Genomic DNA, 19,405 nt, shown 5'->3' on the forward strand with positions numbered 1-19,405 from the left:
GGTAAGTCGGCTCAAGGGGAGGTTCTTTCCTGCCCTGAAGAGGCCACTAGACCACCAGAAAGGGTTGGAGAGGGCAGGGCAGGGCAAGGTACCCTGAGGCTCAGGAGGGGGAAAAGGGCAAGGCACCCTGAGGTTCAGGAGTGAGGGAGAGGGCAGAGCTCCCCCCCCCCCCCCCCCCCCCCCGGAGGCTGTGGGACCCTTAGCAATGCACATAAATACAAAAAATAAACATCTTGTCAAAAGGTTGGGGCAGGGCTAAGTAAGGAGTCGGGGGGCACCACCGAACTGGTCTGCACAGGGCCCCGCAATTGCTAAGGTTTGTCCTTCTTCCCTTACAGTTACAGCAAAGAAAAGTTCTTTATCAGCTGGTAAGTTATTGACAGCACAGAAGCATTTACTGTCTTCCTCACATCGTACTGTTCTGACCTGAAAAAGGAGCTTTTAGTTTGTGAAAGCTAGTCAAAAATGATTTACTTAATTCCAAGAACAAGTTATTACTATCTATATCTTTTATACTAACCTTGATTTCAATCCTTTCGAGTGGACTAACATGGCAACCATACTACATGTAACAGTAGAAGAGATCTATAATTAATCAGGTACAAAGCTTCAACTGCACCATTTCTAGAAAAGTACCTGTCTAGATTTCTCTAGGATTATAATGAATCTATTAAATATATAAACAAGCTTTTTAAGGGAGGTGTCAAGGTCTCAAAAGGTTAAAGTGCGTATGGACAGTGGAAATTCTTGTTCCATTTCAGAGCTACAGGCACAACCTGTTTCAGAAACATTTTGCACCCTCACTGTTGTCAGCCCTACTCTTATGGCACTTTTCAGTTTGGACCCAGTACCGGGGATATGATACCAGGAGTCATTGGGGAGAACAAGCAACAATGACAAGGAAATGAAAATGGAACCCTCACCCCCCCCCCCCCCCCCCAAGAAACACAAAAGTCCTCCTATAAAAGCACTGTAAATGCCTCACATATCATAAACAAATCTTGGAATATTCACAGCAATTACAAATTTTGCACATTGTTTTCCATATTAAAAAAGTTAGGAATGACACAGAACTCTTCCCTTACCCTTCTTCCTCCGTACTGAAGCTTGGAAAAGAAAAAGGAATTTAACTTAAATCAATTCTCTTACCATTGTGTGCTTTTAATTATTTGCTGAATGGCTATCATTTTGTTTTTTTGCACTACCTCTGCTGAATTTTCTTCTTGAGGGAGTAAGGGAAGAAAGTGTTGAGCTAAACAATTCTGTAACACATTTTACTTGTTCATATAACTGATGATGGTAGTTACTGAAGGATCCCAGAACTCAAAGAGGGACAAATTTATTTGAGATGACATTTTCATATTGCTTCATGAAGTGGCAGGAAAACCCCCCAAAATGTTTCTTTTTCTGTGTCATCAATAATATAAAGTATTTAGCATTAAGCCCACAAATTTACCAAGAGACATACTATTGAAAATTATTATTCACTACATGCTTAAACGGAGTCATGCATAAATTCAGGCATTGTCATTTGCACCAACGAAGACATGGTGCAAATGCCTGCGCCTAAATTTACACATAGAACAACATTATTCTGTAATTACGTGCATAACTCAAAGAAATGCCCCCGTTCTGCCCCAAAACGCCCATGACCCTCCTATTTCCATGCCCCTCCTATTTTCATGCCCCCTTTTTGGAACGTGTGTAAATTTTAGGCATGGATCCCACACCTAATTTTACATGCGTTGGTCCTAATTAAATCAAATTATTTCAATTGCTTATTAAAAAGCTAATTATTGGAACTAATTGGCTTGTTACTCAATGAAATTGCGAACACAAATCAGGAACACGTCTACATTGGTGCACACAATTTTTGGCGTGCTTTACAGAATCAGGGGGATAACAGCTCAAATGCACAGCAATAGCTTCTTAATGAGAACCTAGTAAAGAAACTATTTCAAGAGTTTCATACTGTCCTTTTCACCTAGAGCCCGACAGGATCGTTAGTTTGTCAAAACTGAATTTGTGACTGAAATTGGCTGAAATTGAAGCCAAAATTGAAACTGGACCCCTCCAACCACCCCCACTCCCTTCTCTTACCCAACCAAACAGAGCCGCCTTCCGGACCCACCCACCAGTGGCAGCAACCCACCTGCAAGCGGCAGTTCCCTTCCTGAACTCGGAAGCCATTTTCACCTGGAACCAGTCATGCGCAGAAGTGAGTAGGGACACTCCTGTACCCGCTACCAACCAATGACAAGGTAGGCCCAGGAGGGGACTGCCACAGAGAGGGGGTGGTCTCACGAGAAAGGTGCCTCCAGCAGGTGGCTCCTTTTGGTTGGGGGAAGGTGGTGTCGGGAGAAAGTAGAGGCTGCACACATTTTTTGCTGAAACCAAAATAAGACCAAACACAGATTTCAGGCCGGTTTCGGTACTAAAACCAAAACTTGGTCAGCCTCTATTTTCAACCTGATTCACTAAAGAGAGAGATTTGGAGGTTTCTGTTAGTTATAATGGAGGTATTCTAATGTTTATGGAGCTTGTGGAGGTGAATGTTATAGGGAAGAGAGGCTGCTCTCCTTAAGGGTGCCGAGTGAGAAGTTGGAGCCACTCATTATTTTCGCAATGTTTGCACTAAGGCCCTCATGATCAAAAGCCCTGCGCTGTTCCAAACAGCGCTCTAAAAATAGCGCTGGAACAGGCAAGGCTTTTCTGCATCGATGATCAGAGATAATGCATGCAAATTTAAGCAGTGCTATTATCTCTGATCAAGGGGTAGAAGTGCGGAAGAATTGTACCTGAGCATGCGCTCAGCATAATTCTCCCGTACTTGTTTGACAGGTCTGGGCTCTCAAAAGCCCAAACCTGTCAAACACAGGGACTGGAGGTCCATGGGACCACCAAAGACCTGACTACCCCTGCCCCGAGCAAGGCAAAATGGGGGCTGAAGGTCCGGCGGACCTCTGGTCCCCCCGACAATCTCACCCACCCCCCAAGTTCAGGGGGGGCTGGAGAACCGGTGGATCTCCAGCTCCATGAACCCCCAGAAAGTATCAAGTGGCCGCCGCCGGCCAAACCCTCTCCCACCCTCCTACCCAGCGAGCGATGGGGGGGGGACTGGAGGTCCACCCCAACTCCTCCCCCCCACGTTGTTGTACCAATCCCTGGTGGTCCAGTAGGAGTAGTGACAACCCCCCTCCCGGCCCCCCTACCCTCTCCCACCCTCCCACCCAGCGAGCGAAGCCACCCCAACTCCCCCCCCCCCCCCAGCGTATACCAATCCCTGGTGGTCTAGCATGAGTAGAAGTAGTGACAACCCCCCTCCCGGCCCCACCCTACCTTTAGTTGGAGGAGGGACGCAGCCTGCCTCCCTCCTCTTCCAGTGGATGACATCGCATCCTGGGATGCACGGGGCGGGGCTACAGACCATGTAAGGGAGCGATTCCCTTACATGGTTTGTAGCCCCACCCAGCGTATCCCAGGGTGCAATGGGCAGGGCTGGGCACCGCCATTTTGCGATGTCATCCACTGGAAGAGGAGGGAGGCAGGCTGCGTCCCTCCTCCAACTAAAGGTGGGGGGGCCGGGAGGGGGGTTGTCACTACTTCTACTCACACTAGACCACCAGGGATTGGTATACACTGTGGGGGGGGGGGGGAGTTGGGTTGGCTTCGCTCTCTGGGTGGGAGGGTGGGAGAGGGTAGGGGGCAGGGAGGGGGGTTGTCACTACTCCTACTGGACCACCAGGGATTGGTACAACAACGCGGGGGGGGGGGGGGGTTGGGGTGGACCTCCAGCCCCCCCCCCCCATCGCTCACTGGGTGGGAGGGTGGGAGAGGGTTTGGCCGCCAGCGGCAGCCACTTGATATTTTCTGGGGGTTTGGGGGGCTGGGGACCCACCGGATCTCCAGCCCTCCCTGAACTTGGGGGGGTGAGATCGTTGGGGGGACCGGAGGTCCACCGGACCTCCAGCCCCCTGTTTGCGTTTGCTTTGTGGGGGAACGGGGGCCTGCCAGCATGCAACTGCATGCTGACAGGGCTCACCATTCCTCCCCAATGATCGGCGCAAACCTTAACACCAGCTCGGAGCTGCCGTAGATTTTGCCGCGGCCAGCGACCCAATCTTTGGCACGCTGGCCGCTGATCATTGGGGATGAATGCGTTAAGCGCTGATTAGCATGCATTTGCAAGCTACTTGCGCTGAGAGCCCTGTTTAGCATGCATTTGCATGCTACTTGCACTAAGAGCCCTCAAGTGCGTTGTTTCAGGCGCTCGAGGGCTCTGGGGAGAAGGGAATGAATTTTGGAATTAGCTACCGTCTTTTTCAGTTGTAGCTCAATCAAGGAAATTTACTTTCAGATACAGTAGGTATTTTCTCATTCCCCAGAAGGCCAATTTGGGTTTTGGCTATATTTAAGGCTTATGCAAAAATAGCATTGTTTCCAGACCTTTTCAATCAAACAACTGGGCAAAAAACAATAAAAATAAAACTGACCCCCTACACACACTATTTCCCTAATTTTTAAATACTGCAAGTTTGCCCAGACTATAAATTTAGTGCTGGGCAAAAACTTGTGCAATAGCTTTTGTGGCTTCTAAAAGATTTACTTTGAGAACACTATGGGGTCCTTTTACAAATCAGTGCTAAAAAGTGACCCAAGCGTGCCCCTAAGCGGGTCTTTCCTGCACGCTGGGGCCATTTTTAGTGCTGCAGTAAAATCGGCAATTATCAAATTTTTGTCTTAATGGCCACTCGCTAATACTGCCATTAGCATGTGGCAATTATAAAAGATTTGCGTGTGAGTCCTTACTGAAACCAATGTTATAGGCATTAAGGGGGAGATTCTATACATAGCACCTAAAAAATTGGCGCTGAAATCAATGTTGATTAAGCATATTCTATAATTGGCATCTAGATTTAGGCACCGATTATAAAACACACTTAGTTGATATTTCAGTGCCTAAAACTAAGCTCATGGCGTAAATCCCGGTGCATAGATTTAGGCAGGGGCATAGCCGGACCTTGCGGTGGGAGGGGCCCAGAGTCCGAGGTAGGGGGGCACATTTTGGTCTGCTGCCCCTCCACCGCCCCCCCACCGCCCCCCCACCGCAGAAAATACCTTGGCTGGTGGGGGTCCCCAACCCCCGCCAGTTGAAGCCTTCTCCAGCACTGTCTCCGGCACCGCCTGCCCTGCCCTTTCTTCCCCCTCATGTCCTGCATGCCCAATTTCACTAAAAGAAGTGTGCAGGACATGAGGGGAAAGAGAAGAGCAGGGCAGGCATCATGGCGGCAGCGCCAAGACCGGTGCTGGTCAAGGCTTCAGCTGCAGGGCTGCCGAGAGACTGGGCCGGGCCCAACCCCCGCCACCCCTCCCCGAGGTCGCCACCGCTGCTTCTCCCCCCTCCACCCGCCACCAGGCCGGGCCCCCTGCATGGAAATCACAGCGTCTCTCACCTCCGTGTGAAAGCGCTGCAGGCAGCAGCAGATCGCCTCCCTTCGGGCCTCCTTCCCTCCCTGTGTCCCGCCCTCGCGGAAGTTACGTCAGACGAGGGCGGGACACAGGGAGGGAAGGAGGCCTGAAGGGAAGCAATCCGCTGCTGCCTGCAGCGCTTTCACACAGAGGTGAGAAGCGCTGTGATTTCAATGCAGGGGGCCCGGCCCGGAGGCAGACGGTCGACGACAGAGGGTGGGTGCGACTGCGGTGCTGGGCCCCCCTTGGAGGCCTGGGCCCGTGGAATTTTGTCCCCCCTGCCCCCCCTTCTTGGCGGCCCTGTTCAGCTGGTGGGGGTTGAGGACCCCCACCAGCAAAAGCAGGGGCCCAGAGGAAAGTTTGTGAGGCCCAAGCCCCCATGGCCCCACGTAGCTACACCACTGGATTTAGGTGCAGTGGGCCATACTCTATACGTGTAAATTTCAGAACACCCACAAAATGCAAATTTCCCCAACCATACCCATGCCCCTTTTTGCCTGAGTACATTAGAAGTTCAGCGCACTTAGTTACAGAATGCGCTTAGCGAGTTGTAAGCATAATTTCTAATTAGTGCTCGTTATTCCTTGTTAAGTGCTGTTATCCTCGCTTATTAGCTTGATAAGTTACGTGCATTGCTACAGAATCTACTTGGATTTCAGCGCAGATCTCTAGGTGCGATATACAATCCCCAGGTAAGGGCTCACATGCTAATCAGATGCTAATCAGTTAATGTGTAGCAATGCAGCTGCGCTAACTGATTAGTACAGCAATGCCCACTCTCCATGGTAAAAATTAAAATGATTTTTTAGCACATGAAGTGTGTGCGCTAAGCCGGAGCTTACCATAGGATGCCTGAGCACATCCATTGGTAAGCCTTTTTAAGCTGCAATAAGCATGCTCTAGTGCTTACTGCAGCTTGGTAAAAGGACCCCTATGGTTCTTCAAATCTGGCTTTAAAGGTCTGTAAATCTACCAAGAATTTATTTCTAGGATGTAAAAAATAACTGTATTTTGCATCACGAATGCAACTGTACTACAATTATAAGGTACAGAATAGCGTGAGCCATCAAACTGTTCCTTTGCTTACAATTCCCTGGAGATTTTCGCTGTAGAAGACAGTGGTAGGCAAGTCCTGCTTTTACCTGTAGTACTCCATATAAAGACCAAGTGATTGTATGCCAAGGGGTTATTTTCAAACACATTTGGACTGTAGCTTTATCAAGTGAAAAAAAAATGAGAACTTCAAAAAAAGCTGTTTTCTTTAATGCATAATTCAGATTTCTAGAAGTATATTTATGACTTCTGTTCACTCAATTTTTTTCTGTTGCACCATAGTAAGTATGCAGTTAGGAGGGTGCACCAAAGGATTAGTTACGCCAGGAGTCTGATACCGTCAAGATGCAGAAGTCTGAAAACAAAAACATCTCCTGACCATGTAACTACCACTTTTGCAAGTCATCAACCTGTAACAGGAAATCAACTTAATTCTACACCCTTTGAGAAATAACAATCCAACGAACATGTCTTCAGGTTATTACAGATGTGAACTGGGACACTGGTGTACATCCTTTGGCTGTAGAAATAAGAAATACTGATCTGGTATGATCCAGAACTCATTCAGAGACATCCAAAGTAGAAATTTTCCAGTTACACTCCTACAAATTAACAAAGCATCTGCAGAAAAAAAAGTAATTTCTCCAAGAAAGACATATAAAACACTGCTGTATAAATATGCAAAGTTAGCGATGGCTGAGGATCCACTGCTTCAATGCTACCAAGCTTTGTGAGTGTTTTTTGTCAGCTTACCTTTCTCCACTGGTGAGATGCCACAGAAATTCAAAATAAAACAATATTAGATCAGCTGAAAGATTAAGTGTAGGAGGTAAACAGAATACAAAGACAGGGCCCAGCACTGCTGCTTTACAAAGCTATGTCAAGGCAGGAGGATGCATTCATTACACGTTAAATAAAAACACGTTAAATAAAAATTAGGAGGAATCTCTCATGCAAGCCGTGCACATTCCAAAATCTCTTGGGATGCAGCATTTCCAGATCTTTCCTCTGTACTGGTCATGAGCATAAGGTGCAGCTACGTTTCAAAGGACCCAATAACTTCCATTATACTTGTTATTGCACTAAGCATGCGTGAAAATAAATGTTTTTTTTTCTTACCAAGCTCTTCAAGCTCAGAGGTCATTGACTTTGATCGCAAGGAGAGCGCAGTTGTTGGTGCTCGCTTGGGAGGTGGAGGGGCTTTGTGGTAAACAGAAGGATATATAAATTCGGGTAAGTATTTATCTTTACAGCACTGCACATATGAACACAGGCCAGTTCTTGTTACTCAGAATAAACTCATCACTGTTTGGGTGAGATGCGCAGCGGCTAACAGCATTAGGTGTCCTCTTCTCTTCAGGGTTACAAGAGAGACCAATAGCAGAACTCGGAGTCTATGTCTGCTTAGTATTTGCTGAGATCACACAATACAGTTTTCATCACAGGAAAAAGATACTGAGACACTACAGCTGTGTCCTTATCCTCCCCACAACCAGCAAAGATTCGGTCCCAAACTAGCTCACTAGAAATGCACCACCATACAGTGTTACCACAGGCAGTGGTGAAATGGGTAAAGGGGAGGCTCATGAGTGGAATGGATAGAAGACAGAATGGATCAGTCCCAACTTCACCACTCCTCAGATACAGCATTCTTAATAAAGAATACGTTTTTAAAAAATGAAAGACAGAATGGATGGGCAGTGTACATGAAAACTTGCAAAGTCTCCCCTCACTCTAAGCCTGGCCTCTGTGTTAAAGCCGTTAATTTCATTGCTACAGAGGCACAGTTGGAAGTGCCAAAGAAACAAGTTATACATGATATTTTATTAGATTATGGATCTGACATTCAGCCTATAGTGGTCAGTGATTTCTTAGCCGCTGACAGCCATAGGTTGAATTAAACCTGGATATTCAATGCTGGGCACCGGCATTGAAGATCCAGGTCAGTGAGGTCACCCAGAAGTTAACCAGCTGATATTCAGACTGGTAACTGAGCAGCTCAGAGGATAAATTAGGGCAGTTGTAGTCACTTCTTCCCATCTTTCCTTTTTTTTCTTATCTCTTCTTTCCCTATCTCAGCCTGTCCCCCCCATCCCCCCACCCCCATTCATGCTTTTGTTGTTCTTGTCTCTTTCACTCCTCCACGTTCCCTTTTTCCATAACAGCCTTTGATGCTAGTTTTTCTCTCTCAGCCGTTATCGTGGCACAGCCAGAAATGATTGTCTTTTTTGGGGGGGTGGGGGGGGGGCCAAGGTCAACCTGGGTGGGGTTCACCCCAGCATCTGTACCCTGCTCCTTCCCATCCTCATGCTGCCCCCCCTACCAAAATTAATTCTACTGTGGCTGGCAGGAATCCCCAAGCCCCACCAGCTGAAGAAATCCGGAAGCAGAGCAGGAGCTGGCGCACCACTGAGGCAGCCAACGACACTGAAGAAATTCCAGCCACAGTTCAAGCCTCTATTGTGGCACGTGTACTGAGAATTGACAAGCTAGCAGGGCCTGATCTGACCTCACGAGATGAAGATGTATGCGGTGCATCAAGAAGTACTCCTGCTAGTACCAAAGATGCATGTGGTGCATCAGAAGTACTCCTTCAAAGGAGTCAGTTCTGGGGGTGCTTGAGCACCCCCAATATCGAGAATATTCCTTGTACATGTTCAGGGAGTTTATTTCCACTGAGCTTAGCACCCCCAATAATTTTGAAAAGTTGGCTCCCATGCTCCTGCTAGTATTGAAAATGCTCGAAGTGCGTCAGGAAGTACTCTGGCTAGTATCAAAGGTCTCACAATACAACACAACAGGTTTAAGCTGTTGTTGGCACTTCTTCTGTGTTCACTTGTGGGCATGTAGTGCTCCAGTTTCAGCTCAGTTTCCAGATTTCTTCAGCTGCTGCGGTCCAGTCTAGGGAAGGGAAGGGGGCCTGAGACAAAAAGTAGCTTCCACCCACTTCATCTGTCACTTCTCCCCTTCAGCTCTCTATATTCTCTTTCCTCCCTATTCTTCTTTCTTACTCTGTAATCATTGCAGCTTTTTTCCACTTCATGCCACCTTGTTTCCTATCGGGTCCTTTTATTTGTTCCACAAACCTTGGTTGATAAATATAGTATTAAAGATTTCTTGCTATTTTAATTGGATTGTCTTCATTTAATCAATTGCCTTATTTTTTCACCTTGTTGCTGTCTATGTGGAGACTTTAGCCTTCTACTTATCATCTTGTTTCCTGTCCCTTACTACAGTGCCTCCTTTCCTATTCTTTGTCCTCCATGTAACTCATGTTTTCTTTCTCTGCCCTGCCCAATCTCACCTCATCTCTTAGTTTACCTTTCTCACACCTCCCTCTTACTTTATTTTACCATCCTATTCCATCTTTTTCACTTCATCTCTATATTTTTCCTTATTGATCTTCTTTCTTATCTCTTTTCCATCTTCCCCATTCCTCCATTTTCTTCCATATCTCCCAGTTCTCACATCTCCTTCTATCCCCATGCTTCATCTCTTCCCCTGGCTGCTTTCTTTCTTATTTTATTTATTTATTTATTGCATTTGTATCCCACATTATCCCACCTCTTTGCAGGCTCAATGTGGCTTACAATTCATCATGGATACTGGAAATAGAAGAGAATATACATTTGGTTTTACATAGGGTTTTGGGTTACATGGTGGTGAAATACATGATAGTGTTAAAGTAAAAGACGTTATAAGACATTTCTGGATATATTAAAGATTATACAGTTACACGTGTTGATCTTTGTGATATATCTTGTCGAAGAGATAGGTTTTCAATAGTTTACGGAAATTGGTCAATTCATAGACCGTTTTCAGGTTGCGTGGTAACATAGTAACATAGTAAATGACGGCAGAAAAACACCTGCATGGTCCATCCAGTCTGCCCAACAAGATAAACTCATATGTGCTACTTTTTGTGTATACCCTACTTTGATTTGTACCTGTCCTCTTCAGGGCACAGACCGTATAAGTCTGCCCAGCACTATCCCCGCCTTCCAACCACCAGCCCCGCCTCCCACCACCGGCTCTGGCACAGACCGTATAAGTCTGCCCAGCACTATCCCCGCCTCCTGCCACTGGCTCTGCCACACGTTCCAGAGCTGCGTGCTCATATAGGAAAACGTAGATGCGTGCATTAATTTGTATTTCAGACCTTTACACTTGGGAGGATGAAGATTAAGGAATGTGCGAGAAGATTATTTTGCGTTCCTGGGTGGTAATTCTATTAGGTCTGACATGTAGGCTGGGGTGTCACCATGGATGATTTTATGGACTAGGGTACAAAGTTTGAACATGATGCGTTCTTTAAGTGGGAGCCAGTGTAGTTTTTCTCGTAGGGGTTTCGCGCTTTCGTATTTTGGTTTGCCGAATATTAGTCTGGCTGCCGTGTTCTGGGCTGTCTGGAGTTTTTTTTGAGTATTTGCTCTTTGCAGCCAGCGTAGAGTGAGTTACAATAGTCCAGATGACTGAGTACCAATGATTGTACCAGATTGCGGAAGACAGCCCTTGGAAAAAATGGTCTGACTCTTTTTAGTTTCCACATTGAATGAAACATCTTTTTAGTTATGTTTTTCGCATGACTCTCAAGTGTTAGGTGTCGATCAATGGTGACTCCAAGAATTTTTAGGGTGTCCGAAACTGGTAGATTTAGTTTAGGTGTGTTGATGGTGGTAAATTTATTCTTATTGTATTGCGAGGTGAGTACTAGGCATTGGGTTTTTTCTGCATTAAGTTTCAGCTGAAATGCATCTGCCCAGGAATTCATGATATGTAGGCTTTGCTTGATTTCATTGTAGATTTCCCTTAGATCTTGTTTGAATGGGATGAAGATCGTTACATCATCAGCGTATATATATCCCCCTCAGCTCTACATATTTCTTCTTTTCTTCCGTCAAACCTGGTCTGTCTTCCCATCCTTTAACTCTGTCCTTTTTCTAGGGTTACCATATTTGCCCTGACAAAAAAAAGAGGACACCAATAGCCACACACCCTCCCCGCCACGTCCCTTCCCCTCCCCACCCCATGCCACACAGTCACCTTGACTTGACCCCTCAAAAGAAAGCCATCTCCTTCTAGATTGTAAGCTCTTCTGAGAAGGGACCGTCCTTAATTGTTAATTTGTACAGTGCTGCGTAACCCTAGTAGCGCTCTAGAAATGTTAAGTAGTAGTAGTAGTATATTTTCCTCCCTCAAAATATTTTTCCTGCCTCCCTTCACCCACTTTTTTTTTTTTGTTTACAGTTCCCTCACCCCCCTACCCTCTATCCACATTCCACATCCCCTCCCCTACCTTATTATGGTCTGGTGGTCTAGTGGCTTCTTCAGGCAGGAAAGGAGCACACTCCTTCCTGCCCGGCAATGCCACTGCCCGCTCGAGCTGGTGCTGCTTCAAAATGGCTGCAGACACTTCAAGCGGTGACCTCGCAAGACTTCTGGAAGTCTAGCGAAGCCGCCGCTTGAAGTCTTGGCAGCCATTTTGAAGTGGCACCGATAGCAAGTGGGAGACTTACTTGTCCTCTTTTTGAGGACACTGTGGGATGTCCAATTCCAGCCTGCCCATTTGTCCGCTAACCCAGACAAATGGGCAGTCTAGAAAAACCTGCCCGGGTGTTCCCCAGTGTCCTCAAAAAAGAGGACATGTCCAGGTAAAATCGGACATATGGTAACCCTATTATACGTCTGTTCATCCATTTCTCTCTCTCATTTCTCATCATGCTCCCCTTTTGTCTTTTTCTTTATACCTTTCCTTTCATGTTTCTTTCATTTTCTTCCACTCCTCTTTCTATTCCTTCATCTCTCTCAGTCTCCTATCTCCCTCTCTTCTCCTCTTCCTCCATGGACTGCTTTTCTCCTCCATCCCAGCACTGTGATTCTAGCTCTTCTCTGCCAGCTTCATATATCTCTATATCTGCTTTCTACCACCCCCTGGCACCAGATTTGATCCTGGTTTGCTGCTGCTTCTTCATCCACAGCTAAATCAATCTCTGCTTTCCTCCCTCCCCAGCCAGATTGATTACTTATCTTCTCCACTCCACCCCCCCCCTCCATTAACAACTCTAATTATCTGGATTTAACTCACATCTTTTCATTTGTAGCTCGAGATGAATATGGCTTTTCTTCCTCCCCCAGAGCTATTTTCCCTCTCTTCCTTACTCTTGAAGTCACCTCAATCCAGGTCTATCTCTCCTAGGTAAAACTTAATCTGTCAGACAAGAAGAAAGTGACACTTCAGAAACAAGCCTATTCTACTCAGCAACAGTACCACTAATACACTAAGATTGTATGGTGCACACAGAATGTACAGTGTTTTGTGAAATCCATGTGCACCATATGATTTATACTCTGTTAGTGGTACCACAGCTGAGCAGAGTTTCAGAAGCACCAGCAGATGGAGTTTTCTTGAAAGGGAGATTTAGGTTCCCCAGAAAGGCTGAGAGGGTACAAGAGACATTGGAGGATACCAGTGGACAGATAGGGAGGGATTTGTAATGACTTGGCCCAATTCATTTTGAGCAGTCTGTGTGACTGATGGACACTTCTACATTCTTGCTGGAGAGGGGGGAACTGAAGCCAGATGGAGCAACCAAACCACACTCTTTCCCACCCCCAAGACAATAATAAGCTTCTTTCTATGCCCTGGGTCAGTGACTGGCTACATGTGATCTGGAGCTAAGGACAGAAAACTGTTGGCCACCTGCCAAACTGGAACCAAAACAACTACACCCAAAGAGCTGCTCAAGACAAACTCCTAAATTTAGGGGCAAATTCCAAAAATCAGGGACATGTGGTAACTTTAAGCAATCCATAAGAATGTGCCTGCATGCAAAGAATGTTTTTATTCACTGCACTACCCTCCATTTATAAAAATGCCAACAAATAGAGAAATTAAACAAAAAAGCAATGTATGTAAGAACAGCCTAACAGCTTAGGGTCAGTGGTTCTCAAACATGTACTGGAGGACACGTTGCGAATTGGGTTTTCAAGATATCCACAATAATATGCATGAATGAAATATGCATGCAGTGGAGGCAGCACATGCAAAAGTATCTCATGCATATTCATTCTGAATATCCTGAAAAACCTGACTGCCTGAGAACCTAGCTTAGGGTATAGCGTCAATACTGTGAAGACTCAGAGCTTTGATATGTTCTCCACTGGCTCCTGTTGAAGTTGAGTATGCCGCAGAGGCAACACTGATCAATCCTGGGGAGAAAGGGAAGATAACTTGTATGTCTAAAGGTGTTTCAAGAGGGAGGAGAGGAGAAAAAGATACAGTGAGCCTGGCAAGGAGCAGGGTTCTTTGTATTTAGTTCTGGGTGGGCTACATGAGATCATACACTGCACTTTGGATAGCTGTGCAAGAGCAGAGCGACTCTTTAAGGAACTAATGTTTCTATGGGAACAAGATCTCATTATGTTTTCAATGTCACAAGATATTTATTAGCTCCTGTAATTCCTACAATAATTATTGTACAAGGCTTGCAAGTGAGTCAAGTCAAGTGATGTGACACAGTGTAAACCGTTAAACATGTGATGAGGCAGTCAAGATAAAGGCAGCTGCCCTGCACCGCAACCCCGTCACTAGCACCACATACAAAAGATACACTGTTTCATGTTTAATTGAACAACTTAATTACAAACGTCAGGGTCTTCTGGAACAGGACAGAAACACAATATGGGGGATTTTCAGTGCAAAGAAAACAATATGCCTAAACACGGGATAAGTTCTTTCTCCTGAATTTGATGTTTTTCTTAAAACAGTGTACAGTACTGTATTTTATTTTGAAGGTTTCCACTCTGTTCTGTGGTTAAACAGGGCTATTACATTTATTTTCAAAACAATAGGTTGTCTTCCAGAATCATTTTTGTCTCTGCAATTCTTATTGAGACAGAATAACAATATAGTGAAACTGTTTCCCATACATTATAATGAAAGAGAAAATCAACATCATATGGACAGCATTAGTATAGAAAGCAAGGAGGGGCTAAAAGAAGACTGAGTGCACTAAGGGGGTCTTTTACTAAAGATTAGCTTGAGTTATCTGAAGCAGGAATAATATGGGCCCTGCTGCAGATAACTCAAGCTAATCTTTAGTGAGAGACCCTCTAAAGCAGCAACAATTCTGGTTTACAGTTTTCTGCAGTCCTAATTGGAGCTGAGAATCTTAATAATTAGAAGTGTGCTAATGAGATTCTTTTCCACTGATCATGATATCAACCATGACCAAGGGCACAAAATAAAATGGAGAGCCTCAAGCCAGCTGCTTTGCATTAGCGGAAAGGCAATTAAGCTAAAAATGATTTGATTCTCGGATGATGAAAACTTGCCTGAAAATCTGTGTAGTGAGATCTCAAATCACTAATGCGACAAGCATGAGAAGCAGCATGCTGATAAAGTCAGGGAATGGGGATTCCACACTGCCTGAATCAAAAACTCTTCCCAAGAGGGAAGGAATTTTGAGAGGAATCCTTCAGTTTGGGGCCAGTTTAGCCCCAAAACTTGGAAAAGGGGCTGGTTCTGCTGAGACAGAGAAAGTTTCCTTCCTGCCTAGGGTAGGGAATGAGTCAGCAGTTTGCCTGGAAGCACTGGGAGATGGGGGGGGGGGGGGGGGAGGGGGGCTCTCAGTTCTCATGGGAACATATATCCTACGCCCTAGATCCACAGAGGGTAGACAGTAGACTCCTAGAAGGCCTGCCAGACCTTAATAACCAGAGGTAGATTCTGTTGAGAAGAATCCTTTTTTGCCAGCCCTTCTCCACCACCGCCAACTCCAGGCTCTGCCCTTTCTGCCTCGCCTCACCCTATGCTTGGAATAAACTTCCTGAGCCCTTACGCCAAGCCCCCTCCCTACCCATCTTCAAATCCTTGCTCAAAGCCCACCTCTTCAATGTTGCTTTCGGCACCTAACCTTTATACCTATTCAGGTAATCTAGACTGCCCCAATTTGACTGACTGTACACTTGTCCTTTAGATTGTATGCTCCTTGAGCAGGGACTGTCCTTCTATGTTAGACTGTACAGCGCTGCGTAACCCTAGTAGCGCTTTAGAAATGTTAAGTAGTAGTAGAAGAGATGGAGCTCCTGGAAGCAGATAATGGAATGACCTCAGCTTTTTCATAAGGGAATATATGCTAACGGAGACATGGCAGAAGGTACTGTAGTATATAGATGCAGTGGTGCTACACAGAGTGGGTGCCTCCCTATCATTTTTCTATTTGTGACCATCTCTGAGAAAAGGTGACTAAGGTCTACAGAAACAAAAAAATAAAGAGGTTTTAATGAATTCTGTTAGAGCAAACAATTTGTAATAACAACAGTTCAAGCCTCATCCTTTTATGTGAAAAAATAAAAATGTTACAGAAATTCAAACATGTAACTTTTGTAGACTGCTTATAGACCCGTGACATTAAATATTAGCCAATATTTCAGGTCTGCTACTTTAGTAACTGTTTCCCAGAGATGGTCACATTTACCATGAGAAAGGGAGCTATATTTAGAGGGAAAAAAACACGATGACTTCAAGGACAGTTGGCTGGGTCAAAGCATGCGTGGGAAAGTAATGCTGAGTAGTTAATAAGCAACCTTGCATTTTGCAAGAGGCATTAAAAGACATTAAATGAGGTATTTTTATTTTTTTCTGTGAACTGTTTGTGAAGTACAGCACTCAATGTCAGGCCTGCTGTAGGCAAGGATACCAGCTGAAGAGTTGTGCTTGAGAGTTCAAAGGTAGATCTGCCAAATTTAGGGGTCCTTTTACTAAGCTGTGGTAAAAGGGGGCCTGCGCTAGCTTCAGTACGTGTTTTTAATGCCCGCTGAGGCCCCCTTTTAACGCAGTGGGTAAAAGGCTGTCTTTATTTTTTTTGGGGGGGGGGGGAGGGGGAAGAAATAGCTGTGTGGTAAGTGAACCACTTGCTGAGTGGCCATTTCTGGGGGGGGGGAGGGGAGAGCACTTACAATCACCCATTCAGGTGGCGGTAAGGGCTCCCGTGCTAACCCAATGGTAACCGCTGCCCAATTACTGACGGATAAGCACCGGCGCTGCAAAAAAATAGAAAATATTTTTGTAGCGTCGGAAATGGCACGCACTGAGGGTGGTAATTACTGCCAGGCTTCAGCGGTAGCACAGCAGTAGCTCTGGATTGGTGTGCGGCAAGCCTGTTGGCGCACGCCAACCCTTTAGTAAAAGGGTCCCTTAAAAAGACATTTTTCAACTGCACTCAGAATGCAAGGTCCCAGCTACAGTGTGGGTTTGGGAGTTAAAGTCCACATGTTTGTGCTGTACTCTGGTTTTGCATGCTAAATGTGCTTTAAGGGCTTAGCATCCTCATGCAAGGTTCCACGTTAGGAGTCACAGACCAAGAAAGGGATCTAGGTGTTGTCACTGATGATACGTTGAAACCTTCTGCTCAGTGTGCTGTAGCGGCTAAGAAAGCAAATAGAATGTTAGGTATTATTAGGAAAGGAATGGAAAACAAAAATGAGGATGTTATAATGCCTTTGTATCGCTCCATGGTGCGACCGTACCTCGAATATTGTGTTCAATTCTGGTTGCCGCATCTCAAAAAAGATATTGTGGAATTAGAAAAGGTGCAGAGAAGGACGACGAAAATGATAAAGGGGATGGAAGTGGAGGAGTAGCCTAGTGGTTAGCGCAGTGGATTATGATCCTGGGGAACTGAGTTCGATTCCCATTGCTGCTCCTTGTGACTCTGGGCAAGTCACTTAACCCTCCATTGCCCCTGGTACAAAATAAGTACCTGAATATATGTAAACCGCTTTGAATGTAGTTGCAAAAACCTCGGAAAGGCGGTATATCAAGTCCCATTTCCCTTCCCTTTTCCCTGTACAATGTAAAGAGACTTTTTTTTCTCTTTTGCTGCAGCTGTGCTATTGGAACTGAAGAAAACTTGCTGAATAAAAGACTAAGGGGGGCAATTTTATTAGGCACCAAAAGTAAGCAATTAGTGCGGTTTTGTATAACGACAATTACATACATAATTTGTTATAGAAAACTAGCCTGTGGCAATGTTTAGATGCACCCACTTACGCCGGGTCTAGTATGGCTGACTTAAACATTAGCATCTAAATGTGACTCTTTATTGCATAACTTACAGCATTCTGCAAGTTACACATTTAAATATCGGCACTGCCTATGCCCCATCCATGCTCCTGCCCAGAGACCGCCCCCTTACATTTGAGCACATCTCATATAAACTATAGTATTCTGCGAGTTACACATGTAAACCCTGGCCCTGCCTATGTCCCACCCATGCTCTGCCCCCTTGCATTTGTGCACATATCTTATTGAATACCATTGAGGGCACAGATACATTCATATGAGCTGCTATTTCATAAACATACACACACAGTGGGTGCCTAACCCTAGATTCCCTGTTATAGAATCAAGGGATAAATGACTGAAGAACTGATCTGGCAAATTTAAAAGGCAGCTTTTCTAGCTTAATAGAACATTTTCCTGCATTTGAGCTGCAGGACTGCAAACATTTGTTGGGAGAAGAGGACTCTTACTGCGTGTGGAGGCTGGGGGGGTTTAAAACAGCCCTACTGATTTTAATGGTAATTTCTTTTTTCCTTTATATTTTGGTTGAACATAACACAAACTTTTCTGAGAAACTGTGAAACCTTTTCTCACTCATCATTCATGATGCAGGGAGTAGCTACTATTCTTGTGGGCACAGACATCATCCTCTGCACTCCCCCTTCCAAAAGACAGCTTACATAAGTACATGCCACACTGGGACAGACCAAAGGTCCATCAAGCCCAGCATCCTGTTTCCAACAGTGGCCAATCCAGGTCACAAATACCTGGCAAGATCCCCCAAAAGTTCAATACATTTTATGCTGCTTATCCCAGAAACAGCAGTGGATTTTCCCCAAGTCAATTTAATAACAGTCTATGGACTTTTCCGTTAGGAAGCCATCCAGACCTTTTTTAAACCGTGCTAACTGCTTTTACCACATTCTCTGGCGACAAATTCCAGAGTTTAATTACATGTTGACTGAAGAAAATGTTTCTCCAATTTGTATTAAATTTACTACTTTGTAGCTTCATCGCATGCCCCCTACTCCTAGTATTTTTGGAAAGAGTAAACAAACGATTCACGTCTACCCATTCCACTCCACTCATCATTTTACAGACCTCTATCATATCTCCCCTCAGCCATCTTTTCTCCAAGCTGAAGAGCCCTAAACGCTTCAGCTTTTCCTCATAGGGAAGTTGTCCCATCCACTTTATCATTTTCATAGCCCTTCTCTGTACCTTTTCTAATTCCACTATATCTTTTTTTGAGTATAGTGAATGTCTAAGATTCTCAAAGCTAGATATTGCCTTTAAATGACCTATCAAATTAAGGGTCACTTTTACTAAAGTGTGCTAAAATCTGAGTTTAGTGCACTGTAATGTGGGATTGTCACATGCCCTAAGCCCAAATTTAATGAGGCACTCTTTAGGGCATTTCTTTTTTGTGTTTTTTGCACATCATGTGCTAATGTTCTCATTTGCATGCACAACCTGTGCTTACTGCATCCTATTCAGGAGGCACTCAGGAGATGTTAATTCTGCATTATCTAGTTAGCACATGGATAATGCAGGATCATCCTCTCTCAGAAAAAAATTCCTAAATCAATAGTAAACGCTTTAGCATGTGGAAACAGCAAGAATACTGCAAAATGGTTTCACATGTTTGTGCTGTACCCTGGTTTTGCATGCTAAATGTGCATTAAGGGCTTAGCATCCTCATGCAAGGTTCCACGTTAGGAGTCATGGACCAAGAAAGGGATCTAGGTGTCATCATTGATGATACGTTGAAACCTTCTGCTTAGTGTGCTGCTGCAGCTAAGAAAGCAAATAGAATAT

General features: G+C 45.0%; 1 protein-coding gene across 1 annotated transcript in view; it reads right to left on the bottom strand.

Moving 5' to 3' along the window:
- The window catches only part of SHANK2 (SH3 and multiple ankyrin repeat domains 2), an 846,275-nt gene that overhangs the window by 91,037 nt on the left and 735,833 nt on the right, over positions 1–19,405 (bottom strand). Inside the window, 1 exon segment of the mRNA XM_030200750.1 lies at positions 7,642–7,722. Within this exon segment, the coding sequence (XP_030056610.1) occupies positions 7,642–7,722 (81 nt within the window).

Source organism: Microcaecilia unicolor, chromosome 4 (assembly GCF_901765095.1).
Source record: "Microcaecilia unicolor chromosome 4, aMicUni1.1, whole genome shotgun sequence".
NCBI lineage: Eukaryota > Metazoa > Chordata > Amphibia > Gymnophiona > Siphonopidae > Microcaecilia > Microcaecilia unicolor.